Raw genomic sequence first — 21,907 nt, 5'->3', positions numbered from 1 at the left:
TCAAACACTTGTGTCATCCTATGGGGAAGCCCCAATTTCAGGCGCCAGAGGTGGTGGCTGCCAGGAAGGAGGGCTGACCCACCGGTCAGCACTGACCAGTGTGTGCTTGAAGTCAGCTGCAACGTTGCCTAAGGCAGGACAGCTCAGGATGGGCTTCCTGGGCTTGTCTGTCTGGACTACCCCAGTGCTAGGCCCTGGCACTGCAGCTCTCAGCTCAGGGGCAGGGGGCACAAGGCAGCAGCTGTGATCATTTTATTCACAGATGCTTTTCACTTGGCAAAAGCCATTTATGATTCATTCTCCCTTCATCCTCAATCCGCTTAGCACATAAACCTGCTGATACTTCTCCAGCCACTCTCCTGGGAGCAGCCACTATGTTCTGTGCCCAGCTCTGGTGTCCCCCCTCCTTGCAGGGAAGGGAGGTGCAGGTCTCCAGTGCTTGTCATCCTTCGGGGCTGGCATGCAGGTGGGTGGCATGCAGGAGCTCTGTGACAGCCGCAGGGCCAAGACAACTCAGATGTGCAAATCTGGTCCTCGGCCTTGCTGCCTCCCATGTTCTGTGCTGGGGGGACAGGGGAGTTGGCTGCAGCAGTCCCCATTCACAGACCCTGTCAGGACTTCAAAATTTGCTTTTTTGTTACCTGATGGAATGAAATGGGAAGCAAGTCTGGTGCAATCTGCAGCGTGCTCTCTGGGGGAAGGGCTGCCTGGCAGAGCCTAACGCTATAGTGCTGGGGCTTAGGGCAGTTGCCTGGCACATGAGCGACCCTAAGACTTAGCCTGGGTCTCCCCTGTTCTCAAAATCCTTACAGCTGGGGAAGTGATTCACCCTTGTTCACACAGCCAGACAGGAGCACAGCTCCCTTGACTTCCACTGTGGCATGAAGTCCAAATGTGGAGGTACGAAGCACTGGAAGAGAAGCTGGTGCAACCCCTGAGCTGCAAAGTCCCTGCTGTGCTTAGGACTTAGCTGACAGCCTACACACTGGCTCTTGGCAAATGCTGCTTTGCAAACACCTAGCGCTGGTGTCATTTCAGGTGAGCTGTAAGGCTTACACCCCTGGCTGGCTGTCTTCTCCAGTTTGGGCGATTCATAGCAGCCTGGACTCCCCTGGGAATGTTGGCTGGGCAGCGTTGCCGTGTGCTGGTAAACGGGTTGTGTCGGCCAAAGAGGGGCAGCCAGGGCCAGACAGGAGAGGCCTTCATGAAATCCACCCCCACTTGTTCTTCCCACGCGGAGGGTGGCGAGCAAAGCCCCTGCTCCAGCCAATTTCAGCTGCATAATTCGCATGAGATCTACAGTCGAATGAGATGACTGCGCACTTGCCAGAAGACTGCAGATCACATCTCCCCTCCCCAGTCAGGACCATCTTGGCTTTTTTTCCCTTTTTCTTTGCTTATTTAATACTCTGTTTCAATCTAGGAGCAGGGAAATGGGGGCAGTAGGGATGGCAGGAAGAACAGAGGGTGTCTCTCCCACACCAACAGGGAAGCACGTTCCTTGGCACCAGCAAGAAGCCAGCTCAGCTCTGACCCTGCACTCTGCTCTTCTGTGTGCACAAGCCTTTGTTCCTTGCAGGTGTGACTGTCCCAGAGCTGCTCTGCCCTGCCCTGCCCTGCCCTGCCCTGCCCTGCCCTCGTGGAGTCCCTTGTCCTGTCCCCCACCCCTGCCCTCACTCTCCGTCAGCCCTGTGTCAAAAATAGATGGCAATCCTCTTGCCTTGGGTCCGAGTGCGTCCCTGGCTGGATTTCACACCATCTGCTCCAGAGATTCAGGGCCCTGGTGACAGATTTAGACTAGCTTGGGGAAGCAGTCAGGGAAAGCTTCCTTTTCTTGCCCCACCCCAATTCCCCAATTTGGGATTTTCTCCAGTGCCCAGGGGTTTGTTGCAGTGAGCCAGGTATGCCCACAAAGTAACAGCAGCAATGGGTCCCCTGCCAGGTCTCTGCAGCTTGGGTGGAGGGAGCTGGGCAGACATACCTGCTGTCAGAGAGCTTGGCAGTGCCTGCTGCTCTGTGCCCTGGTGGGCTACTCCTGTGGGCACCAATCTGCAAGGGAGCTGGCACCCCAGGATTCAGTTGTGCTCGAGACAGGTTGGGATCCTGGCTTGATCCTGCCCTTCCTCTCTCATTGCAGCAGAGGCAAAGTGTGAAGGCTGGGGGCGGCCAACTCCCCCCACGGGCTGGCTGGGATCCAGTGGTGGATTAGCTTGGGTTAATCTCATCCTGGCAGCTGCATTATTGTCTTTTTATTGCTAAGTGCTGCCTGCTGGAGGGTGGCTGGAGGGCAGCACCCTGCTCCCTCCTGGTGCAGTCAGGGCAGGGGCACAGGCTGCCCCCTTGCTCAGCCTTTGGCCTGCCCTGGCGTATGGCTGGAGGCTGCCCCTCTCCTGCGTGCCTGTGTGTGGAGGAACACTTGGAAGAGCCCCCGAGTGAGCTGCCGGCATCCAGATGAATTTCTCTCCTTGCTGTGCGCGGCACGGCAGACCTCGATCACCAAGGGAACTTTGCCTGGCTCCGGCTTTGCTCCTGTCTGCGTGGGGTGTGCTGAGCTGACGCTGGGGTGCTGGGGGCAGGCAGAGGGGGACCCCCATGCACCGGACAGCCTGAGGAGTCGCCACTGAACTAGCAGGGCGCTGTCCCCCTCAATCTGCCACTACCACTGTGCTACTCAATCCCCCGCTCCCCACATCTCTCCAGCTGTGGGGACGTTTGTTCTCACCCTGGCCAGGTCTCCTGGACTCACCTGCTGGGACCTTGTGTGGAGCTGCTGGCTGGTTACTGGGCTGGGCTGTTCCTCCGGCCAGCAGGGCCTAGGGTGTAGGGGCCCATTGGTGCTGTTGGCAACAGCAAAAAGCGGGGGCCATCTCAGAGGGCTGCGAAGACAAGAAGAGGAAGCCAAACCAAGCCAGGCAGGGGTCAGGAATGGCTCATTCTGCCCTGCTGGTAGATGCCTTTGTGGCTGGCAGCAGGAGCCTGCACCCCAGCAATAGCACAGCCGATGGTGTGCTGGGCTCACGACGCCTGCTGCAGTATGCCCAAGAGGAGGAGGAGGATGGGGTGCTGTACGTGGAATACCGGCCCCCTGCCCTGGACACCATCCGCCTGCCCCGCTACGTCGTGTACCTGCTGATGGCTGCGGCGATCGTGGTGGTTGTCGCATACGCCATTGTGGGCCACCTCATCAAGGACCTAGTGCATGACTTTGCTGGTGAGTGTCCTTGGGAGACTGCACTGCAGGTGGCTCTGGGGATATGGCTAGGGATTTTGTGCGCAGCACATGGGTCCTGGTGGAGGGGGTGGCTCAGGGTCAAGAACAGACATGGACCAGCAGGCAGCGCCTCCATGCAGTGATTTGGGGTCTCGGAGGACAGGACTGGCCTGGAACTGCTTGGGGAGTGGTTTGCCAGTCCCAGGAAAACTTCTGAGCTTTCCCCATTTTTCTGAGTTTGCACCAGGACAAGCCCGAGACATTTCACAGAGTCTTATAGGGCTGGGGGTGGAGAGCAGAGTGGGCCAGGATTCCTGTTCATCTCCCACATCCAGGTGAGCAACTGGATCCCTGGACTGTGCCTCTGGGTGTGTGCCAGGGGTCAAGGGAGGGAGTCTCTGTCTGGAACAGAAATTCCAGCCTCGGACCTGGGGAGCTTTTCCCAAGTCAAGTTTTTCCCTAAACTGGGCTGTTCCTACAATATTTAGGGTTTGGGGCATTGTTGCTTTCTAATGAAAACGTGTTTGGTCAAAAAATTCTCAGTGGAGCTCTCCCAGGACTGCCATTTTGATGCCACCTCTAAGTTGGTGCCTGGAGCTCTTGTCAACACTTAATTATGCCACTGAAATGCAGCCAGTTCTGGTGTGGAAGGCAACAGCACACAGTAACACTCGGTGATGGGGTAGGTCAGGACCTGGGAGGAAGGCTGTGGCTGGCTGAGGAAACAACATTTGCTGTGGTTTTCAGGTGGGTTTGGATAGCAGCTCCTGAATAACCACCCCGCTGGTAGGATGGGTCCCTTGAGCTTTTAAAAATAGCATGGCTTGGTGCCTCATTCCTCTTTCTCAGCTGGAAGATGGCACATCCAGCTGCAAAAAATCCTCTGCACAGGCTCTGGGTATGGAGGTAGAGATCCCTCCTGCATTGACCAGATTCTTGGCCTGCCATAGACCTTGCACCTGTCCTGGGCCCAGCTGCCAGTGGCCCTGCAAGGCTGCAGGCTGTTTCCAAGCCAAGCAGAGGCCCCTGCTTACATCCACCCCGGCACAGGGCAGGGGAAGCTCCTGCGCCCTTCTCATCCACTCCTTTCCCCTATATTTCAGACTGGGCATTTGGGCCCAAGGCAGAGGAGGAGAAAAGGGTCCACGAGCTGAATCTGGTAGATGCAGTCTCGGAAGATGAAGCGTGGCCAGATGAGATCGCTGTGGTGGTGGATGACAACCAAATTGGCAAGATCGCTGGCCTGCTGCCTGGCATGGAAGACACCCCGGTGCAGCCCACCGCAGCCCCCCGCGGGTCCATCTCCTTCGCGGACTCTCACAAGAAGAGGTTCTTCTAGACATGGGCTGGTGCTGGGGCGGCAGATTGAGAAGGAGCAGGGGAGGCCTGTCACTGCAGGCACCGGCACGCTCCAGCTCCAGGTTTCAGCCGCCTGCCCTGGGTCTGTGCTCTTTGGCTCTGCAGCTTGGACTCAGCCTGGTAGAGGGAGGATGTCTGCAGCTCTAGGCCCACCCAGAGCTTTAGGGCTGTTGGACCTGAGCATCCAGGTAGTCTCTTCCTCCTCCTTCCCTGTAGGGAGGGCTGGGGCTGTCATCCAAGGGGCCAGCTCCTGCCTGTGCCAATAGCCCTGCAGTGACCCCTCCTGCTGAGCTCTGCGGTACTGCTGGATGGAGCCAGACCTGGCCTGTAGACAGGCACCCACTGCCTGCATCGCTCCACCTGAGAGAAGGATTGTGCCCTCGGTGTGATAGGACCCAGGCCTCAAACCCTGCTGGACACTGACTTGTCCTTGCCCCAAGCCTTTCCTTGAAGCTCTGCCTCATCTCCCAACAGCGACCAGCCTGAAGGGGAGCTGGGGAGGGAGGTTGGATGTTCCTGTCCCATTCCCCAGGGAGTCTCTTGGGGGGCTGAGGGGTCTCTGCTAGGGGTAGCTGCCCTCCCAAGCCTCACAGGGGAATAGGAGCTCCATCTCCAGCCCTTTTGGTGGATACAGACTCCTCCCCGCAGGCCTGGCACTGTCCGGTTCCCTTCCAGCTGGGGCCCAAAGCCTGGGTCAAGGCTGCGCTGCAAACAGCCCTGCTGCCAGCTCCTTGCCCCTGTGCAGTGCAGGAGGGAGCGTGGTGGGCATGCTTGGTCCCACGGCAGGCCTCTGCGCAGGGCTGGAAGAAGCTGAAGTGGTTTTTGGAGGCTTTTCCTGGCTCCTTCCTGTGTGTTGACCCAGCAGAAACTAACTGTGTGCTCTGCCCCCTACTACCACCCCTAGATATTTTTTTTTAAGAAACTTGGAATCCCTCAGCCTGTTCCCAGCTGGCGGTGAGGGGCCATGGTGGGGAGGACATTTCTTTGACCAAGCGCAGGCCCCTGGGGCCTTTTACCCCCTGCCCCAAAGTCAGCCGTGACCACAGACAGGGCACTGCACTGGGCTCCACTGCAAAGGAGTCTACCCCCTTCCCCTCTGCCGAGGCTTGTCCTGCTCCAGCTCCCTCCTGCAGCCCCTTGGATGGGAGACATTTGCTGCCCGGCTCTGGCAGTGCTGGGGAGCAGGGGGGGCTTGGGTGAGGTGGCAGGGGGCCCTGCAGCCAGGTGCAGGTTGGGGTCTGGTTCTGCTGTGTGATAAGGGCTGTTGGCGTGACTGTGTGGTCCCTCCCCACCCTGGGGAAGCCTGGCCCCAGCAGGCAGGTGTCCCATTGCACTTCCACTACCCTGGGAGTCTTGTGAGCATTGCAAAGGCTTGATTTTGGAGTCATCTGAACCAGACCCCGAGTGCCAGGCCCCTTTGCTTTTGCATCGGAGCAGGAAGTACCAGCAAATCCAGCCTTGGCTCTCCCTGAGCAGTCAGGAGGGGCTGGGCCTTGAGGGGCTTCTTAGGGCCAGTTTTGGATGCTGAAGGGGCAGTTGTGGCTCAGGAGCTGTTGTCTTCCATGGGCTGGGTCCGTCCTTCCATCCCACTCACTGTAATACTCCCTGGGGGATGATGGGCCCAAAATAAACCTGACTCCAGCTGCAGCACAGCCCCGTGATTTTTATGCTGAGGAAGCTGAGGGTGAGTGCGGGTCCAAGATAAGGAGGCTGAGGTTCCTGACCACATACGGGCATGCTCTCAGACAAATGCACATGAGCTTTGCTGTGCACAGCTTTGCTGTGCACTCCCCTGTGCCACTCCCGCCATGCCATGTGATGGTAAATGCTCACGTCTGCCTTCAGAGCAGGCCTTAGGGAAAATGGCACTCTGAGAGAACTTGTATGCTGCCCCCCTCTCCCTACCCAAGTCAGTGGCATGGTGTGCCAGGCAGACGGGCGGAAAGCACTGCTGTTGCTATGCAGGGGCAAGGCAGGTGGACTGGAGCAGGCACCACCCCACCCACACATGCCCAGTCCTGCCCACACACGCCCTGCCTACAATTGCATGTGCCCGCTTGCACCTACAAAGGGCTCAGGCACACGCACACGTGACAGGGTTGCCAAGGGCTGTCTGTCTGGGGCTACCTGCAGGTGCGTTTGCTGCTGGTACCCACTAACAAGGGGCTTTTCATGCCTGTGCTTCTCTTGCCCCTATGTCTTTCCTTTGATCCTGTGACCTCAGGCACTTCCCCCATTTGAGGGGCAGCACAAGGCTGTCGCAAAGCCCTGGAGATGCTGGCAGCCTGGCCACGCACCCTCCTTCTACTGCCCCCCCAGGAACTATTTTTGGGCATCAGAGAGGGAAAGGCTGGAGCCAGATCTCCCCTGGCTGGGGCCGGCTGGGCTCCTGCAGCCTCTTTTTCCACCGCCCCCTGCAATGTGGGTCCCCCGATACTGCCCAGGGTGTGTCTGCATTGCAGGGCTCAAAGGGGCCTCTCGGGGCCATGGCGGTCCCGGGGTTATCACCTCCTGTGAGCCTTGTGCTTGCAAGTCAGTGGTTGTTTGTTCCCAGTGGCACCCTGGGGCTGTTTCCATGGCATCTTCAGGCCCTGAACCACTGCTCTAAAGTCCAAATTCCAGCGAGCTGGTTGCTGAGGGGAGCAGAGCTGGCATGAATGGTGCCAGACACTTTCCGCAGGGGAGAGGGCTCTGGTTTTCCCACGCGCATGCCAGGCTCCGCTCTCGGGCCCAGGGGACAGGCTGCCTGCTGAGCCCACGTGCCAGGAGAAGGGGAGTGTGGGCTAGGCAGGGAGCTGGCCTACTTGCTCAGCTCATCGTCGCTCAGAACCTGTCCCGACTTTGACCAGCCTCTCCTGCACCCTACCAGCAGTCCCATCGTTAAGGACCTCCAGCCCTTCCTATAAAATGATGACCATCTCAAGATAGCCACGGGAGACGAGCCTGTCTGGTCGTATAGGCAGCCCCGAACCTCAAACAGTGTCTCTGCAGCCACAGACCACCTCACTCCTGTTCTCACTGAGGCACCAGCCTTGCAATAGACCCAGATGCCAGCTGTGCCCCTTTATCAGCATGACATCATCACTGGACCAAACATGACCTCTACCAATGTCATATAAGCCATCACCTGCTTGCAGTGCTTCTGTTGTACACTGGACAGCTGGGCAGTCCTTATGCAAGAGAAAGCACAGATACTGAGCTGACATCAGTTGCAGAAAGACATGCAAGCCCGTGGCCGTGCGCTGTAATCTCCCTGGACCGTCCAGCACCGACCTCAGGGTAGCTGTTCTTTGACAAGGAAACTTTAAAACCCAATGTGAATGCAAAACAGCACAGCAAGAAATCCTCTGCAGGCTGGTGTGTGTGTGACGTGCAGTCTAAATGCAGACTCTGGATTTTTATCACATTACCTGGATCAACTTTTATGGCCCCTACAGGTATATTGCCTTCTTGTCTTCTTCAGTCCACCTTTGCCTCTCAGCACTGCCCTCTCCTTCATCCCTCTCCCTGCACTTTGTGTTTAACTCTCTCTTTCTGTTACAACACTTGCTCCCCGCGGAAGTGAGCGGATGCTTATGAAAGCGAATGCGCCTGAATTAGTCTAAAAAGTGCAACTCTCCTGTGCCTTCTGCCTGACTTCAGACTAACATGGCTAACTTTCTCTCGCTGGTCCCAAACCATATTCTGCAGTGGGAGGAGTAGGGTCTGGTGGGTTAAAGCAGTGAGAGCTGGGCACCAGGCCTGTCCAGCTCCAGAAGTCTGGGGTCCAGTGGGTTAGAGGGGCTGGGAGCCAGGACTCTTGTTTTGGGCAGGTAGCTTGTGTAGTGGTTAGAGCTGGGGACAGGGACTCTGGGTTCCTGATCCTGCCACCAGCTCCCAGTCTGCTTGATGCAGCACATTACTACACTGAGCCTCAGGTGGCCTTGCAAAATAGCATGACGTGCCTCTCTGGGCTCCTGTGACAGCCAAGGCATGCGGGACGCTCAGCTTCTGCCCTGTGAGATCCTAGCCATGTGGCATCCAGGGTGCTGTGAAATCCTAACCCACAGGCACCAGCTAACATCACCCATGGGGAAGTCTCTGCAGTTGGGGGGTGCAGTCTCTGGCTGCCAGTGTAGGTGCAGGGCATCCTATATCCCCTGCTGAGACAGATCTTCAGTCTTGCTGCTGGGACTGATCGGCCAAGGTCTTGCAGATAATGGCATTAATGGTTAGCAGTTTGTGGTTGGCACAAACTCTCCCAGTATGAAGTGGCCCCAGGCTCCTGCTACCAGGACAGCAGCCAGGCCCACAGAACAGCAGCTCCTGGCCAGGAGCAAGCCTGGTGCCCACAGCCACCCCGGCTGGCTGCCAGTACAGGGGCTCTACCAGGAGCCTGCAGAGCTACAGGCAGGGGCTGCTGCTGCAGCTTGAACTAAGGGCCAGGACTGGACAGGCACCAGTTTGTTGGGCCAGGGTGGAGAAGGCCATGCCTGACCTAGGCTGGCACCAACTCGGGGGAGCTCAGCTCAGTCTGGCGAAATGGTGGTGCCTTGGACACAGGAACACTGTGGGCAGAGGCCTTGTCTCCTGCTTGCCCAGCGCTGCCCCAGGCCACTGCATGGGGGGAGGCTGCGGCACAGCCCCATGGCTGGAGTCCCTGGACTCCTTCACCTTGTTCCTCGGGGAAAGCCCAACTGGAAGCATCTCCAGCTGGGCAGGAGGCAGGAATGACCTGTCTCCCCTGCAGGTTTGCTGGACAGGCAGCTTCCTCCTCCTGCCTGTGGGCCAATGGGGGTATAGCCCAGTGCTGCTGTGTCCAGAATGGGGGGGCATGACATTGCACCCATGGGGAGGGGTTGCAGGGAGGTGCCCAGAGGTGCCCAGAGGCAGAGTTGTAACCAAGGCCCATCCTGCATCCACCCCCCAGTGCACCCACTCCTGCGGTGCTGGTGGCTCTCCTTGCCCCTAGCCTCCCTGCAGGTAGATGGGGTGGGGAGAGAACCAGGAGGGCAGGCAGACTGGGATGCTGCTGGCTGCAAGGGTGTTGGTTGGGTTGCCTGTGGGCACTGCCCCAGAGGCCTCGAGCTTGGAGGACCAGCGACTTCCTGGCACTGTATGGCCCATCCCATGGCTCAGCCCAGTGTGCAAGCAGTGTCCTGGCTGCCACGGACCGGAGGGGGAATCTCTGCTGAGGCTGCCAGACTGTGACACACACAGGCCCCAGAAAATCCTTGGGAGTGTTAGCTCACAGCTGAGCACCCTTCATGGATGACCACGATCTTTTGCTCACATAGTGGGTGCTGTGTTGTGCCACGCTGAAGTCATAACAACCCGTGGTGCTGGCAGAGAACATGCAATTGCCTCGTGCCCTGGTGCCTTTAAGACCAGTGTTGGCATTGGCTCCCCTGAGCAAGACAAGCTGGCTGGTGGGCTGTCCCTGGGAAACCTTCAGTGCAGGGCGGGGGCAGCTTATCGGGAAGGAGCGCTGCCCTTTGAGTTCAGGTTCAGTGTCGAGTGAGCGAGCAGCCCTGTCCTCCTGCTGCTGCACAGAGGCAGTGCCAGACCCCCGGCAGGTGCTCAGCGAGCCAGGCACCATGGCCCTGCTGCAAGCTGCTCTCCTGCTGTTGCTCCTCATCTCCTCTTCGCAAGCCCAGGACGGTAGGGGCTGTGCTCCACTCCCTGCCTGAGACCTGGGGGAGTGGCAGGGGGGGGCAAGAGAGAAGGTGGAAGGAGCGCAGGGAAAAGAGGAGTGTTGGGTTGGGGGGCCCCAGGGTTGGTTTAGGGGGTCTCAGGTGCCAGCCCATACCACACCTGGGTCCTGACCAGCTCCAGCCCCTTGGGAAGTTCCCCTGGGGATGGAGTGGGCTCACAGTGATCTGGCTAGCTGTGCAGGGCAAGCCTGCAGGCTGTTGGGGGAACCTGGAGGAGACCCTCCTGGTCCCCAGCAAGACCAGCACCCCCAGTGCCCTCTGCCCCACTCCCTAGTTCTGCTCGGGGGACCCACAAACCAACATGCACCCACACAGCTTCTGGAACGAGATTTGGGAAATCCAACCAAAATCTCCATGGCCCAAGCCAAGCGTCCCAGCAGTTCTGATTCACAGGAAACTGCGAAATATCTGGTTTTGCACCAAATCACAATGGAAGCAGATTGGGCCATGCCAAGGTCCAGGAGTCCAGGTTTCACCCTGTTCCTTGGTAGGGTGCAGAGCTCTGTTGGTGGCATCTGGCTGGGTTGTTTGCAGTAGCCACTACCTGGTGGGTACAGGCGGTTGTCCTTAACTTGTGGCTGCTGTACAGAGAACACGGCTCCTTGTAGATCTCTGACTTAAAGGCCATGTCTTCATCAATGAGTACATTGGTGGGGCAGCCACAGGGTTGGACAGAAGTAACATAAGCTGGCTCCTGCTCCTGTTCCTTGGGTTTCTTCTACAGGGCAGATGCGACATTCATGGCACTACTGTTGTACAGTTTGGGGCAGTCCCACTCCATAGGACTCCTGTGGCTGTTCATCTCAGTCCTGTTGGTGCCAGTGTAGCCTAGAGCATTGTTCAAGGCAGGCTTGGAGCATCATCTGGGCTGTGGTTGGGACCATACAATCTGGGTGACCTGCCATGCATTCTGGGTCCCTGTCCTAGTGCACCAACTTGCCTCCTAATCGTATAGATGGCCCCATTGCCCAAGCAGCCAGGTGGTGTCATGGGGCAGAGTCCCCCCTGGTTGAGGGAGAGCATACAGTGTGGTGTGGGATGGTGGCTAATGCTTCTGGAATGACAGAGGTCTCCGTCCTCCTCAAGGGCTCCTTGCTGCATGGTGAGGGACAGCAGCCCCTACCCCACAGACTGAGTTGGCTTTGGATCTCATTTGTTCAGCTTGCCGTGTATCCGCAGCCACCCCATCCTGGCCAGATCAGAATTCCAGAGCTGTAAGCTGGCTTTTATGCCCAGCACTGGCCCCTGGCACCACAGGAACCTTGTCATCTGCTGGGCATTGTTGCCTGTGAACACTGAGAGGTGGCATCTGGCCAGGTAGCTCCTCTACTGCTGGCAAGGGCCCAGCTCAGGGCCAAGAGCTGTAGCTGGGAGCAGCTGTGGTGTTTATCATTCTGTCTTGCTCCTTCAGTCCCTGGGCAATGCTTACCATCACCCCCGCCTGCCTGTCCTGGTCACCATCATCAGTGTGCACCTTGAACAGGTGGGTGGGATCAGGGTCAGCTTGTGGCAGGGTCTTTGCCATGGCAGATGCTGGGGACTCAGCAGTGTCCCAACTCTCCCTGAAGCTAAGGCTTAAGAGCCCCCATTGCAGGGCATAGAGGGGTACCACCAGGGTGGGAAGGGCCTCTGGTATCCTGCACAGTCCTGGCACTTTGTCAGGCTTTGTCGGGACTAAAGCTGGGGAGCAAGTTTGGAGGAAAACTTTTGGTGAAAAGTGCAGCTTTGGTGATGATGACCAGCCGTTGGGCAGATCTGTCTCCGTTTAGCCAAACTGTGCAAGTAAGAGAAAGAACGGGAAAAGCAGAACTTCCTGTTTTCTTATTTAGGGACTGGAAACAATTTCTCAGTTTGAAACATCTCATTTCAAACTTCCCCCACGTCCTAAAAAGCTGGTTCATGCCATCCCACACAAAGCCTTTTCATCTTGATGAGACTTGCTTAGAAGAATTCTCCTTGAGGATGGACTCAGAGCAGTTCTGGATGATGGTTTTGGGCCTTGGCAGTGACCTGAACAATCAGTCACTGCCTGATACTGGCCATGAAACCCTGAATCGTCTCTGCTGCCATGGGATGGCCCCTTAGTCCGCCAGCGTGGCACATGGAAAGGTTTGATTTTCAGTCCATGCTGGTTGGGTGGGTGATCTGAACACCAGCCTCACATCCCAGCATCACGTCCTAACCACCAGGCCGTTCTGGCAGGAGTGGTTGTAGGGGTGAGGGGTACAACCTCTCCTGGTGAAGCTATCCTACATGGTTGAGTCTTTATGCAACATGGAAGAGCTGCAACAAGAGGAGAGTTTTCCTGGGCTGTGTGAGACCTGGGTGGAAGTCCTTGCTTTAAGTCAGGGAGGGGACGGTCTCAACCATGGGGGTGCTGAGTGCTGTAACCATAGGGCTGTTGGTGCAGACACACAATACCTTGGCCAGGTTCAGGCTGGTAGGTCTGTGTTGGTTTATGTGCCCTTCCCTTGCAGGGGCAGCCGAGACCTATGAGCCTGCAGTGCCGAAGAACACCCATGCCTTTACAATGGGCATCGCTATTTGTACAGCTAATGACAATCCCCTGCTGGTGTGTCTTGGAGCACAGCTCCATGCACCTTTGGAAGGGTTTGCTATGTCCTGTGGCTGCCAAGGCTGGAAACATTTCCCTCGATGGATAAAGAATCACCAGGGAACCAATGTCCAGTACTGCCCCAGTCTGCCATTGCTGAGGCTGGCAGGAACCAGGGGCTCTTGGCAGTGAATCTAGGCTGGTCCTAGTCAGACAGTGGAGCCAGAAGTTGTCCTGCTAGGTTTGGTCCTGAACCCTGAGTCCTTGGGGTGGGGACCATCTCCTCCCTTCTGAGAGGGGAGGATCAAGTCAAGGCTGGTGGTGAACGCTGTAGGAGTCTCAATAGGTTTTTGAGGCTGGAAAAAAAATTCTGTCTTTTCTGGAAGGAGAGATGTCCAAGGGTGACTCCCAGGCACCACCAAGCCCTCCAGCCCTGGGCTCTTGGTTGGCCATGTCTGCCTGTCCTTAGGGACCATGCCATGCTGCTCAGCAGAGCTCCCTTCCCAGTGCTGGGGGCACAGGGACAGCTGAGAGTCTGACTGCAGCCCCTCCTGGCCCCCTTTGCTGTGTCCTAGCCCCAGGAAAGGCTTGGCTGAAGTCCTGACCTACAGGGCCCCAGTAGCTTCAGCTGCTGGGGGGAGGCCCAGGGACCAAGACCTGGCCCAGGGACCCTATCTGCAAGCCTCAAGTCCTGTTTGAACTGTTGCTTTCAGGGGGCAAAGGGGTCCCTTGTCCTGCATCATGTGCTTCTAACTAGGCATCACCCCCTCTGCTTGGGGAGGCAGGAGTTAACCCTGGGGACTGGCACCACTGAACAGTGCCAGGGATGAAGGCAGGGATTGACCCCCTCTCGGGGCTGTGCCAGGCAGTACCCCTTCCCCCACAGAGTCTAAGCCATCTACCTAGGGCCCCAGGAGCCCAGCCCAGCCCAGCCCAAATGCCCTGCACCACTGCAAGAGGCTTTCAGCCTGCTCCTCTGAGACCAGCTGGGTGGGTCCAGCACCCCCCCAGCCCCCTTGTACCCTGACCAGCCTCTCTCCCTTTAGTGACAGGCACCCCTTCCAGGGAAAGTCAGATCAGGGTCTCCTTGTCTCTGGGGTGACTCCCTTCTCCCAGGGAAAGCCCTTGCCCATCACCTACCCCTGGATGGAGGGGGAGGCCGGCTGGGCCATCCAGCGGGCAGTGTGTGTCCCCTCCCTGCAGCCAGAGAGCTTGGGGTGGGGGCTGTGCTCACCCCACAAGGGTCTGAACTGCCCTGTCCCTGCCCAGGGAGCTTTGTGGAGTCACCCAAGCCCAGCACCAGCCTGGTGGCCTCCCTGCTGCACTCTGCCAGTGCCTTTAGGGACCTGACTGTGTTGGGGATGGACCTGCCAGGCCTGCAGGAGCACATGGAGCCCAGGGATGCTGGAGGGAACCTGGACAAGTAGCAGTCTTGGGGAAGGCTGGTCCCTCCAGGGCTGGGCTCAGGCTTGTGGGTGGAACTGGAGGCTGGCTGCCCCGATGCTGGGGCTGGCTAGGGAGCACCTCAGTGCCAGCAGGCCCTATACCTGTGAGAGGATTGGGCCCTCTCCTGAAGTGACCCCTCTTCTTTTGGCTTGGCAGGGGCTGTGAAGAGCACTGCATCAGGCTCCCATCAGCTGCAGCCCTGGTTGGTGGGCCTGACGGCTGTCGTGGTCTTCCTCTTCATCGTCTTCCTGCTGATGATCATCAACAGAGTCTTGTGCTACAAGAAGCACAGGTGGGCTCTTGCCTGCCCCCCTGGGCTGCCAAAGGGATTGACCCCTTTACTGTGGCCCCATCCTGCTTGGTCCTGAGCACCTTCTTGTGCTGCTCCTTTCCCTGTCCCCCACTTGCCTTCTCTTTGCCATTGCTTTCACAGTGACTTGCACTGCAGAGCTGGTGCAGGCAGGGCCCTGCTGACTGTGCTCTGAGCTTGCAGAGTTTTTATGGGGAGACAAAAATGCCTCGCATACGGCTCAGGCTGGAAATGGGAATCAGGACTCCTGGGTTCCCCTCCGAGGGCTGGCAGGGGAGGATAGCTTCGGTTCCTGCCTGGCTGAAGGGGAGACGGGTGGTGTGAGCATTGGGGGCTTAGGCAGTGTCTGAAGCAGTGACACCTCTGCGCCAGGGTGGGCAGTGCAGGAACAGGCAGCTCCAGAAAACGGCTATGCCCTTGTATGAATGCACTATCCTGGGCCCCAAAAGAGACCTGGCTTTAGCCTCTGACCTCCTCAGCGCAAGCGGACACAGGATTTTGCAAAGCCGGAGAGAAGGGGTGCGGGGTGGGGAGGCAGTGACTGGTGCTCTGGGGTGGCTGCACCCCCTCCCCACCTTCCCCTCCTCCCCGCTCAACCAGGACAGGCAGACCATGCTGCAGGAGCAGTGGGCAGGGGCTTTATTAACTCCCCAAAGCGGGTAGAAATTTGCTCGCTACCCAGAGACCTGTCCCCCTCCACCTGCTGCTGTCACTGCCGTCCCCAGAGCCAGCGGAGCTCTGGAGTCACTTTTGCCTGGCTCCAGCTGGGCTGCACGGGGGCAGGCTCAGCCTGGTACAGTGGCAGTGATGGGCACGTTCCCCCTCCCTACATCTTTGCCCTGGGCTGACAGAGAAGGCCCAGGGAGGACTGAGGAAAGGAGGAGAGGGGACGTGTCTCTGAGCATGGAGGGGAATATTTTATCTGCTTTGGGTCCATATAAAAGTCCCCGGCTGCTGCTCCTGCCGCGTGGTGAGAAATGGGGATGTAGCCATGCCCAAGCAGCATCCCTTGTGGATCTGCCCCTGCTTCTGGGTGATGGTAGCAAGGAGAGGAGCCCGGGCGCGCAGGTTCTCCAGAGGGCTCTGCTTGTTAGCCTCCAGGAGGTCTCTGTTGGAGCTGTTCCCAGGCTCTGCAGGGTCAGGGGTACTGCCTATTTAGTGCCTGAGCCAGAGCCTGTGGCTGGGGTGTACAGCCCTGCAGGGCTTTGCTGACTCTGTGCTTCCCTACTTTTCTCCCAGGGATGAGGAGGATACCCAGGGACAACAGACTGATACCAGGTAATGCCTCCCCTGTATGGCTGCGGCCCTCCCATGGGGCTGCTCTGAGGGCAGTGCCCAGCGCGCTGGGATCCCTCCAGCTCCATTGTGCCCTTCGGCTGTGGTGAGGGCAGAGCTGAGCAGCTACTGGCTCCCTGGCTGTTCCCATCAGCTTGGCCAAGGGGGCAGCCCAGGAGCCTGGGACCATGCTTACGGTTCTGTTGCATGGCTTTGGACAGGTCCTGGATTTTTCTGTGCCTCGATTTCCCCAACAACAGAAGATAGGCAGGTTCCCTATAGGCTGGATCACTGCGTCGTGGAGTCCACGTTGCAGTGCAGGAGGGGTGCACATGCCCAGCACGAGCCCTGGAGAGGCCATGGCAAGCGGCAAAGCTGGGTGCTGTTCCCTTGCCTATGGCCTTCCTGTAAGCCACTGGGCCCATGTCCCAGCCACACCATGGTGAGAAGAGCGCCAAGGGGGGTGGTGGGAGAGAGAAGAGCACCCAGCTCCCACCTAGAGCTTTTCTGCCATCCACATCAAAGCACTTCATGGCAGCCAGCAGCACTAGCACCCGCACAGGCCCCCAGCCCCTAAAAGGGCTGCAGATCTCTGCTCTTCCCCATCCCAGGGAGCACCCTAGCCTTCTCAGTGCATGAAGAGACCACAAATACTCAGATACAACCACAGGGCAGCACCTAGGCTTGTAATGCCTGCTTAGAGACCCATGAGACTCAGCTGTCCTCCAAGAGCCCCGCTGGGTTGGCTGGAGCCCTAAAAGATGGGTTTGCACCACCAGCTTTCTCAGCAGCGGGTCACACACATCTTCCTATGACAGGAGGCCCCCAAGGCCAGGACCCTGTGTAGCAGCCCCTGCACAGCTGCCGAGTGAGGGGCTGCACCTGCCCTCCGCAGCTCACGCCTGGCAGCTGCATCCACAGGGAACATGGGGCATCCGTGACACACGTGGAGTAACACACGGGAAAGCACCACTGCAGATGAGCTCTTACAGAGCCGGTCAAGGGGAGCTCCAGAGGCAGCCAGGGCAACCAGCTCACCAGGAGACCCTTTGGTGTGTCTCCACTAGGGTCCAGCCAGATAGAAAAAGTGTTAATGAATATATTAATGAGCATGTTTCAAAAATGCCCCTTATGAAGCCAGGGCCTGAATAGACACAGCCAAGGAGGCATCCCCGTCCCTGCACAGAGCTGCCCGGTGATGCTGTGTCCTCTCTGTCTCTTCCCGGTCCTGGCAGGCTCACCCCCAACGGCTATGAGAACCACGCGCTGCAGGAGCAGCCGGAGGAGCAGGAGGAAGGGGCGAAGGCAAACAAAACCACCCCTCTGTGAGGGTGCGCTGCCCTGCTGGAGCCTGCTGCACCGATCTGCCCTAGACACACCTGCTTTGAGACAAACCAGTCAGCTCTTGGCTGCTTAGCTCAGCTCAAGGAGTCTCTTGCCCACGTCAGACCCCACTTGTACCCACCACTGCCCCCAGCTACAACAGTGCCACGGGCTGCTCTAGGCTGCTGGATCCTGTCTTGCTCCACGCTGGTGCTCTCTGTTCAGTGCCCCCCCAGGCATTAACCTGTGACTTGCACTGCTGTGCCTGGTGTTGTTTATTATATCCTAAGAGTTCATGTCGTAGTGGCCTCCCTCGAATCACTGCGTGCGGCTTGTAGCTCCTTGGTGGGCCGGGACTTAACCTAACAACCAGGTCATGAGAGTTCCCAGAGGCAACCCCCCTGGGACAAAACACAGCCAAACATGACCCCTGGGGTGCCCAGCACATGCCCCAAACCCCTGGCCAGGACTGGCGGGTCAGCTCAGCCTGCACTTCTGCTCCCCTGCAACGCACGGGTGCTGTGCTCACCTGGGACCCAGTCCGGTGAGAGCAGAAATCCAGTCCAAACTTTACTGTGGCCAGCAGCAGGGGATCCCTGTGCTTTGAGCAGGCAGGTAGAGGGTCCCCCTTGTCCCTGGGGTTACAGCAGGGAAGGACCTGGCCTGGATTTCCATGCCCACCTGGAACGGGCTCTGGGTGCAGGCCTGAGGAGGGGCAGAACCAAGGATCACTGTGGCATCTAGCACTGTGCGCCACCCCAGTGTCACCTGCCCAGCTCCTGCTGCACACAGAGGGGCTACAACAGCCCTGGGGAGGCTGCTTTCGGGGGTCCAGCTCTCCCCAGGACAGCCCTAGCACTGACCCCCACCTACAGAGCAGGGGTGCAGGAGCTCTGCAGAGCGGGGACTGGTCAGGGCCAGCCCCTGCAGCCTCTGCAGGAGCCAGCTGGGCTTGGCGCTGCTACAGGCTGAGACCGCAGCTCCAGGGCCTGCAACTGCTGTTGGGAAGGCAGGACACAGGTGCTCCAGTCCCCGCAGCCCCTGCCCTTGAAGGGCCCAGGAGGCTGCCCCTTCCTGCCCAGCTGGGCAGAGGCGCTTTAGGGAACACGGCTGATGGGTGCCACCTACAGGCGAGACCCTGCAACTCCCCCCTGCCTTGGGGAAAACCAGGCAGAGCAGGGATGGGAGGGTGGGGACCCGGAGCAATAGAGCCTCACTGGGCCTAGTAGTCAGACCTTGGGTCTTCCTCAGCTGCTGCTGCAGACTTGGGCTCTGGTGTCCAATCTGCCTTGGCAGGAACGATGAATAAAAGCTTCTTCCCTCATGGGCACAGAGACCAGCATCCGATCTCGGGGACCTGAGTGCAAGCACCGCAGCGCTGTCAGCTGGGGTCTGTAGGGAGCAGAGGGGGTCACAGCCCTGAAGGTGTGAGTGCAGCAGTGCTGCCTGGCTCTGCAGAGAGCCTGAGCCCTTTGCTTGGAATGGCTTAAACTGCCCCTTGGATTGACCAGGTGCTACCATGCCAGGGCTTCCACCCTGCTGTCTCACCTGCAGCCCTGGCACCAGAGCCCAGTGGCCTGGCTGGAGCTCTGCAGTTGCTGGAGCACTGGGCTGGCAGTGCGCAGAGCTCCTGCGCTGTCACCACATGGGGCTCCTGCTTGCAGGTGGAGGTGCCCCTGGGCTCACAGCACCATGGGGAGACCCCAGAGCACCCAGCCAGCCTAAAGCACTTAATGCCAAACAGGGGCCACTGAGAGGGGCCTGCAGGTCCTGCCTCCAGGTGTGCCCAGGCTGCCAGCACACCAGGCCCTGGGCTGCAGCTCCACAGGGTGCCCTGGTTCTGTGTCTGCCTGTGCACTGGGATCACGGGAGCTGAGCACCCCCTTTCAGCTGTGACCGGAGAGGAGCAAAAACACCCAGGAGAGGTGACAGCTGCTCTGGCCGGCCTGGGGTCCCAGCCCTGGGCTAGTGCTGATGGGTCACTCCAGGCCATTGGGCTCAGAGGTGTCTGAGAGCAACAGGGGAGGCTGGTGTGAAGCTGTCGGCAGCTCCCGCAGTGGCTGTGCTTGCTCCATGCAGCCCCTGTTGCTGGTCCTTCCCTCTGCCCCCCCACCCAGGTAGTACTGGATGGGTAGGTGTGCATCCCTTGTTTTACCATAACCCTCCCTTCCCCCCCCCCCCCACCCTGACACCTAGTGCAGGGGGCAGCAGCAGCCTGTGGGCCAAATATGACCTGCAAAACCACTGGATGTAGCCCATGAAGCCCAGGCCTTTTCCTGTGCTCATGCATGCCAGGGCTGGGCAACTTCCAGCTGCGTCCTTGACACGCTACCCCCAAGCCTCCCCCAGCTGCGGCGTCCAGGCTGCCCCTGCTTCTCCATTCCTGCTCCCCTCTCCTACCCCGGCTTTCTAGCAGAGGCCCTGGCTCAGTTTCCCACCTGCTGCAAGCTGAGTCAGGGGCTGGGGAAAGCAGTGATGGCATGGGCACAGCTTCCAGCTGCCTAGCCTGGTGTGGGTACAGATGAAGCCCCCTGCTTCTGGCATGCTGTGGAAGCTGCTTGGCCCATGTTGGACCAGAGCTGGGTCAATCCATCCTATGGCTTGAAAAAGTTGCTGGCTACTGCCCTCCAAGGGGTGGGTTATGGCTGCCTGTGGAGCCCATGGCTAGGTAGGGGGCTGGTGAGGGGAGCTCCCCATTTGTGGGGAAGTGACATGCCTGGCAGTGCCCAGCACTGAAATCCTGGGCTCTGGGAAGGGGGCTGGACTGGGGAGCGCAGGGCTCCAGACCTGGCTGAGCGTGCCCTGCCTTGCCCTCTCCAGCTGTGCAGGGCACCGTGCTGCCCACCAGGAGGCACCAGGCCCCTTCCTTTGGTGTGAGCCAAATCAAGTGCAAACCAGGCTTCAGGCTCAGCTTGGGTTGGGGGCAGCAGCAGCATCCCAGCCCAGCCGGGACCCCTCCTTCCCCCAGGTAGAGCCTCCCCTCCCACCCCATGGTTTTGCTCCCCGTCACAAGTCAGTAGCAACCCTGGGCAGAAAACCCAGGCATCGTGCTGGAGCCACTAGCCCAGGCTAGAAGCTAATAGTCTTGCTCCAGCTGTAAGCCCCAGGGCTGGTCATCCCAGCCATGGGGAAGAACCCAGGCGCCCTGTGCCCTGGCTCTAACCACTTGGCCTATTGCTCGTATAATAAAATAATAATAATGGAGACTCCAGCTCCCCTGTTCCCTCACGTAGCTGGCAGCATCTCAGCCCGCAGCCAGAAGGCCTCTAAAAGCCTCCGTGGTATTAAATTAAAATGAAAGGGAGCTTTTCTATTCATCGCAGGGCTGCAGAGCCCTGGCTAGAGCAAGGCGCCAGCTCTGGGCCTTGGCTGAGCTAACTTGAAAACAAGCTGAGATGGAAGAAAGGCCTGGTTGGGCTCAGCAGGGATGATGGAGGGAAGTGTGTAGTGAAGGATCCCAGGACTTCGATGCCAGCTGTTCTGTGGTGCCTTTGTACCCTCCCTGCTGATGGGCAAAGTGTGCTCCAGTCTGCAACGCCAGGGCTGGCTGGGGTCGCTGAGGCTTGGGGCTGTAGTTCTGCCTTGGAGGCCTTGTGTGGCCTTGGGTTAATCTCCCTGCCTCAGTTTCCCCAGCCGTAAAGCGGCTGATAACACTGCTCTGCCCCCAGGAGGGTGACAGGATGGTGAGGCTTGAGGCTGCTGCGACAGGGGCTCCTGGAGAAGTCTGAGCAGCTCCAGCCAGTGACTTCCAGCTGAAATGCACACCCGACGGGCCAAAGTGGATTTGCTGTATGTGGTGCCTTTCCAGCGCTGCCATTGTGCTCCAAGCACCCTCCGTTGTGCTGCTATCCCAGGTCTGCCCAGCGTAGCCTGGCCCTGCATGTCCCGGGACTCAGTTCTGCCCCTTGAGCGGATCAGACAAGTGACCCGGGACCCGACCCACAGATGCCATCTGGCAGGAGGCAGAAGCAGGGACGCAGCCCTGGGGGAGCGCGGGCTCCCTGCCTCTGCCTGGGCATGTCTGGTGCTTCACCACCCGATCCACAGAAGCCAGCACAAGAGGAGCCCAGGGCAGCGCTAGGGACAGGGAAGCTGACACCCTCCTGTCTCTGGGTCTCGGGCACTTGCTCTGGGCTGCAGGGAGGCTTGAGGCTCAGAGACCAGGCAGCATGGGCCAGTTCTTGCAGGGAGCACCACCTCCTTTTACTCAGCAGTTGCAGCATTCAGCTGTCTCCTGGGGGTGACTATTCTTGCAAAGACCTCTCCCCTCTCTATCCCAGTTTGTTTAAGCAGGTAGAGTCACTGAGCCAGGAGAGAGACCGACTCCCAGCCTGGTGGGGCAGACCCAGCAGCTGGTGTCAGAGTCAGGCTTAGGCCCCTGGGTGGGTGTTTGTGCTTAGCTCAGGGGTAATGCATAGGCCTGGAAGGGAGAGCCCAGTTCAAACCTTTGGCGTGAGGCCCAGGCGCGTGTCCGAGCTCTAAGAACCCCACGGGACCGGGCCCTGCAGGGTGGGCAGCTGGCACCATGCCTTATGTGCAACCTGGGCAGTCGTGTGCCAGCCGCACTGTGTCTAGTTCGGTGCCCAGGGAGCGGTGCCAGGGGTTGCCTTGAAGTCCAAAACAGCAGGGAGCGCAAGTCCATCGGTTGCCCCAGGTCTCCTGTGGGCCAGCTGCTCCCAGCTCTGCCTCCCCTGCTGCACGCCCCAGAGACAGGTAGGCTTGGCCAGGAGCATCAC

General features: G+C 58.9%; 2 protein-coding genes across 3 annotated transcripts; both read left to right on the top strand.

Moving 5' to 3' along the window:
• Window positions 1-2,925: 2,925 nt before the first annotated feature.
• On the top strand, window positions 2,926-4,550 carry SMIM44 (small integral membrane protein 44). The gene is made up of 2 exons (XM_059719921.1): window positions 2,926-3,211; window positions 4,315-4,550. The coding sequence occupies exons 1-2, from the start codon at window positions 2,926-2,928 to the stop codon at window positions 4,548-4,550; spliced, it is 522 nt and encodes a 173-aa protein (XP_059575904.1).
• A 2,764-nt stretch (window positions 4,551-7,314) lies between these two features.
• SMIM24 (small integral membrane protein 24) lies at window positions 7,315-17,467 on the top strand. 2 transcript variants are annotated; one of them, XM_019489915.2, is made up of 4 exons: window positions 7,315-8,007; window positions 14,420-14,555; window positions 15,813-15,851; window positions 17,084-17,467. In XM_019489915.2, the coding sequence occupies exons 1-4, from the start codon at window positions 7,995-7,997 to the stop codon at window positions 17,175-17,177; spliced, it is 282 nt and encodes a 93-aa protein (XP_019345460.1). In that variant the 5' UTR covers window positions 7,315-7,994; the 3' UTR covers window positions 17,178-17,467. The 2 variants fall into 2 exon arrangements, with proteins under 2 accessions (XP_019345460.1, XP_014455294.1); XM_014599808.3 differs by lacking the exon at window positions 7,315-8,007 and adding an exon at window positions 10,048-10,210.
• The last annotated feature ends 4,440 nt before the right edge of the window (window positions 17,468-21,907 follow it).

This window comes from Alligator mississippiensis, chromosome 16, assembly GCF_030867095.1.
Source record: "Alligator mississippiensis isolate rAllMis1 chromosome 16, rAllMis1, whole genome shotgun sequence".
Classification (NCBI taxonomy): domain Eukaryota; kingdom Metazoa; phylum Chordata; order Crocodylia; family Alligatoridae; genus Alligator; species Alligator mississippiensis.
The sequence above is the reverse complement of the archived record's forward strand: the minus strand, read 5'-3'. Positions and strand labels throughout refer to the sequence as shown.

Coding starts and splice junctions, on each gene's coding strand:
- SMIM44 (XM_059719921.1), top strand. CDS start 2,926: ATGGCTCATTCTGCCCTGCTGGTAGATGCCTTTGTGGCTGGCAGCAGG. Junction 3,212..4,314: donor CCTAGTGCATGACTTTGCTG/GTGAGTGTCCTT, acceptor CCTATATTTCAG/ACTGGGCATTTGGGCCCAAG.
- SMIM24 (XM_014599808.3), top strand. CDS start 10,147: ATGGCCCTGCTGCAAGCTGCTCTCCTGCTGTTGCTCCTCATCTCCTCT. Junction 10,211..14,419: donor CTCTTCGCAAGCCCAGGACG/GTAGGGGCTGTG, acceptor TTGGCTTGGCAG/GGGCTGTGAAGAGCACTGCA. Junction 14,556..15,812: donor TTGTGCTACAAGAAGCACAG/GTGGGCTCTTGC, acceptor CTTTTCTCCCAG/GGATGAGGAGGATACCCAGG.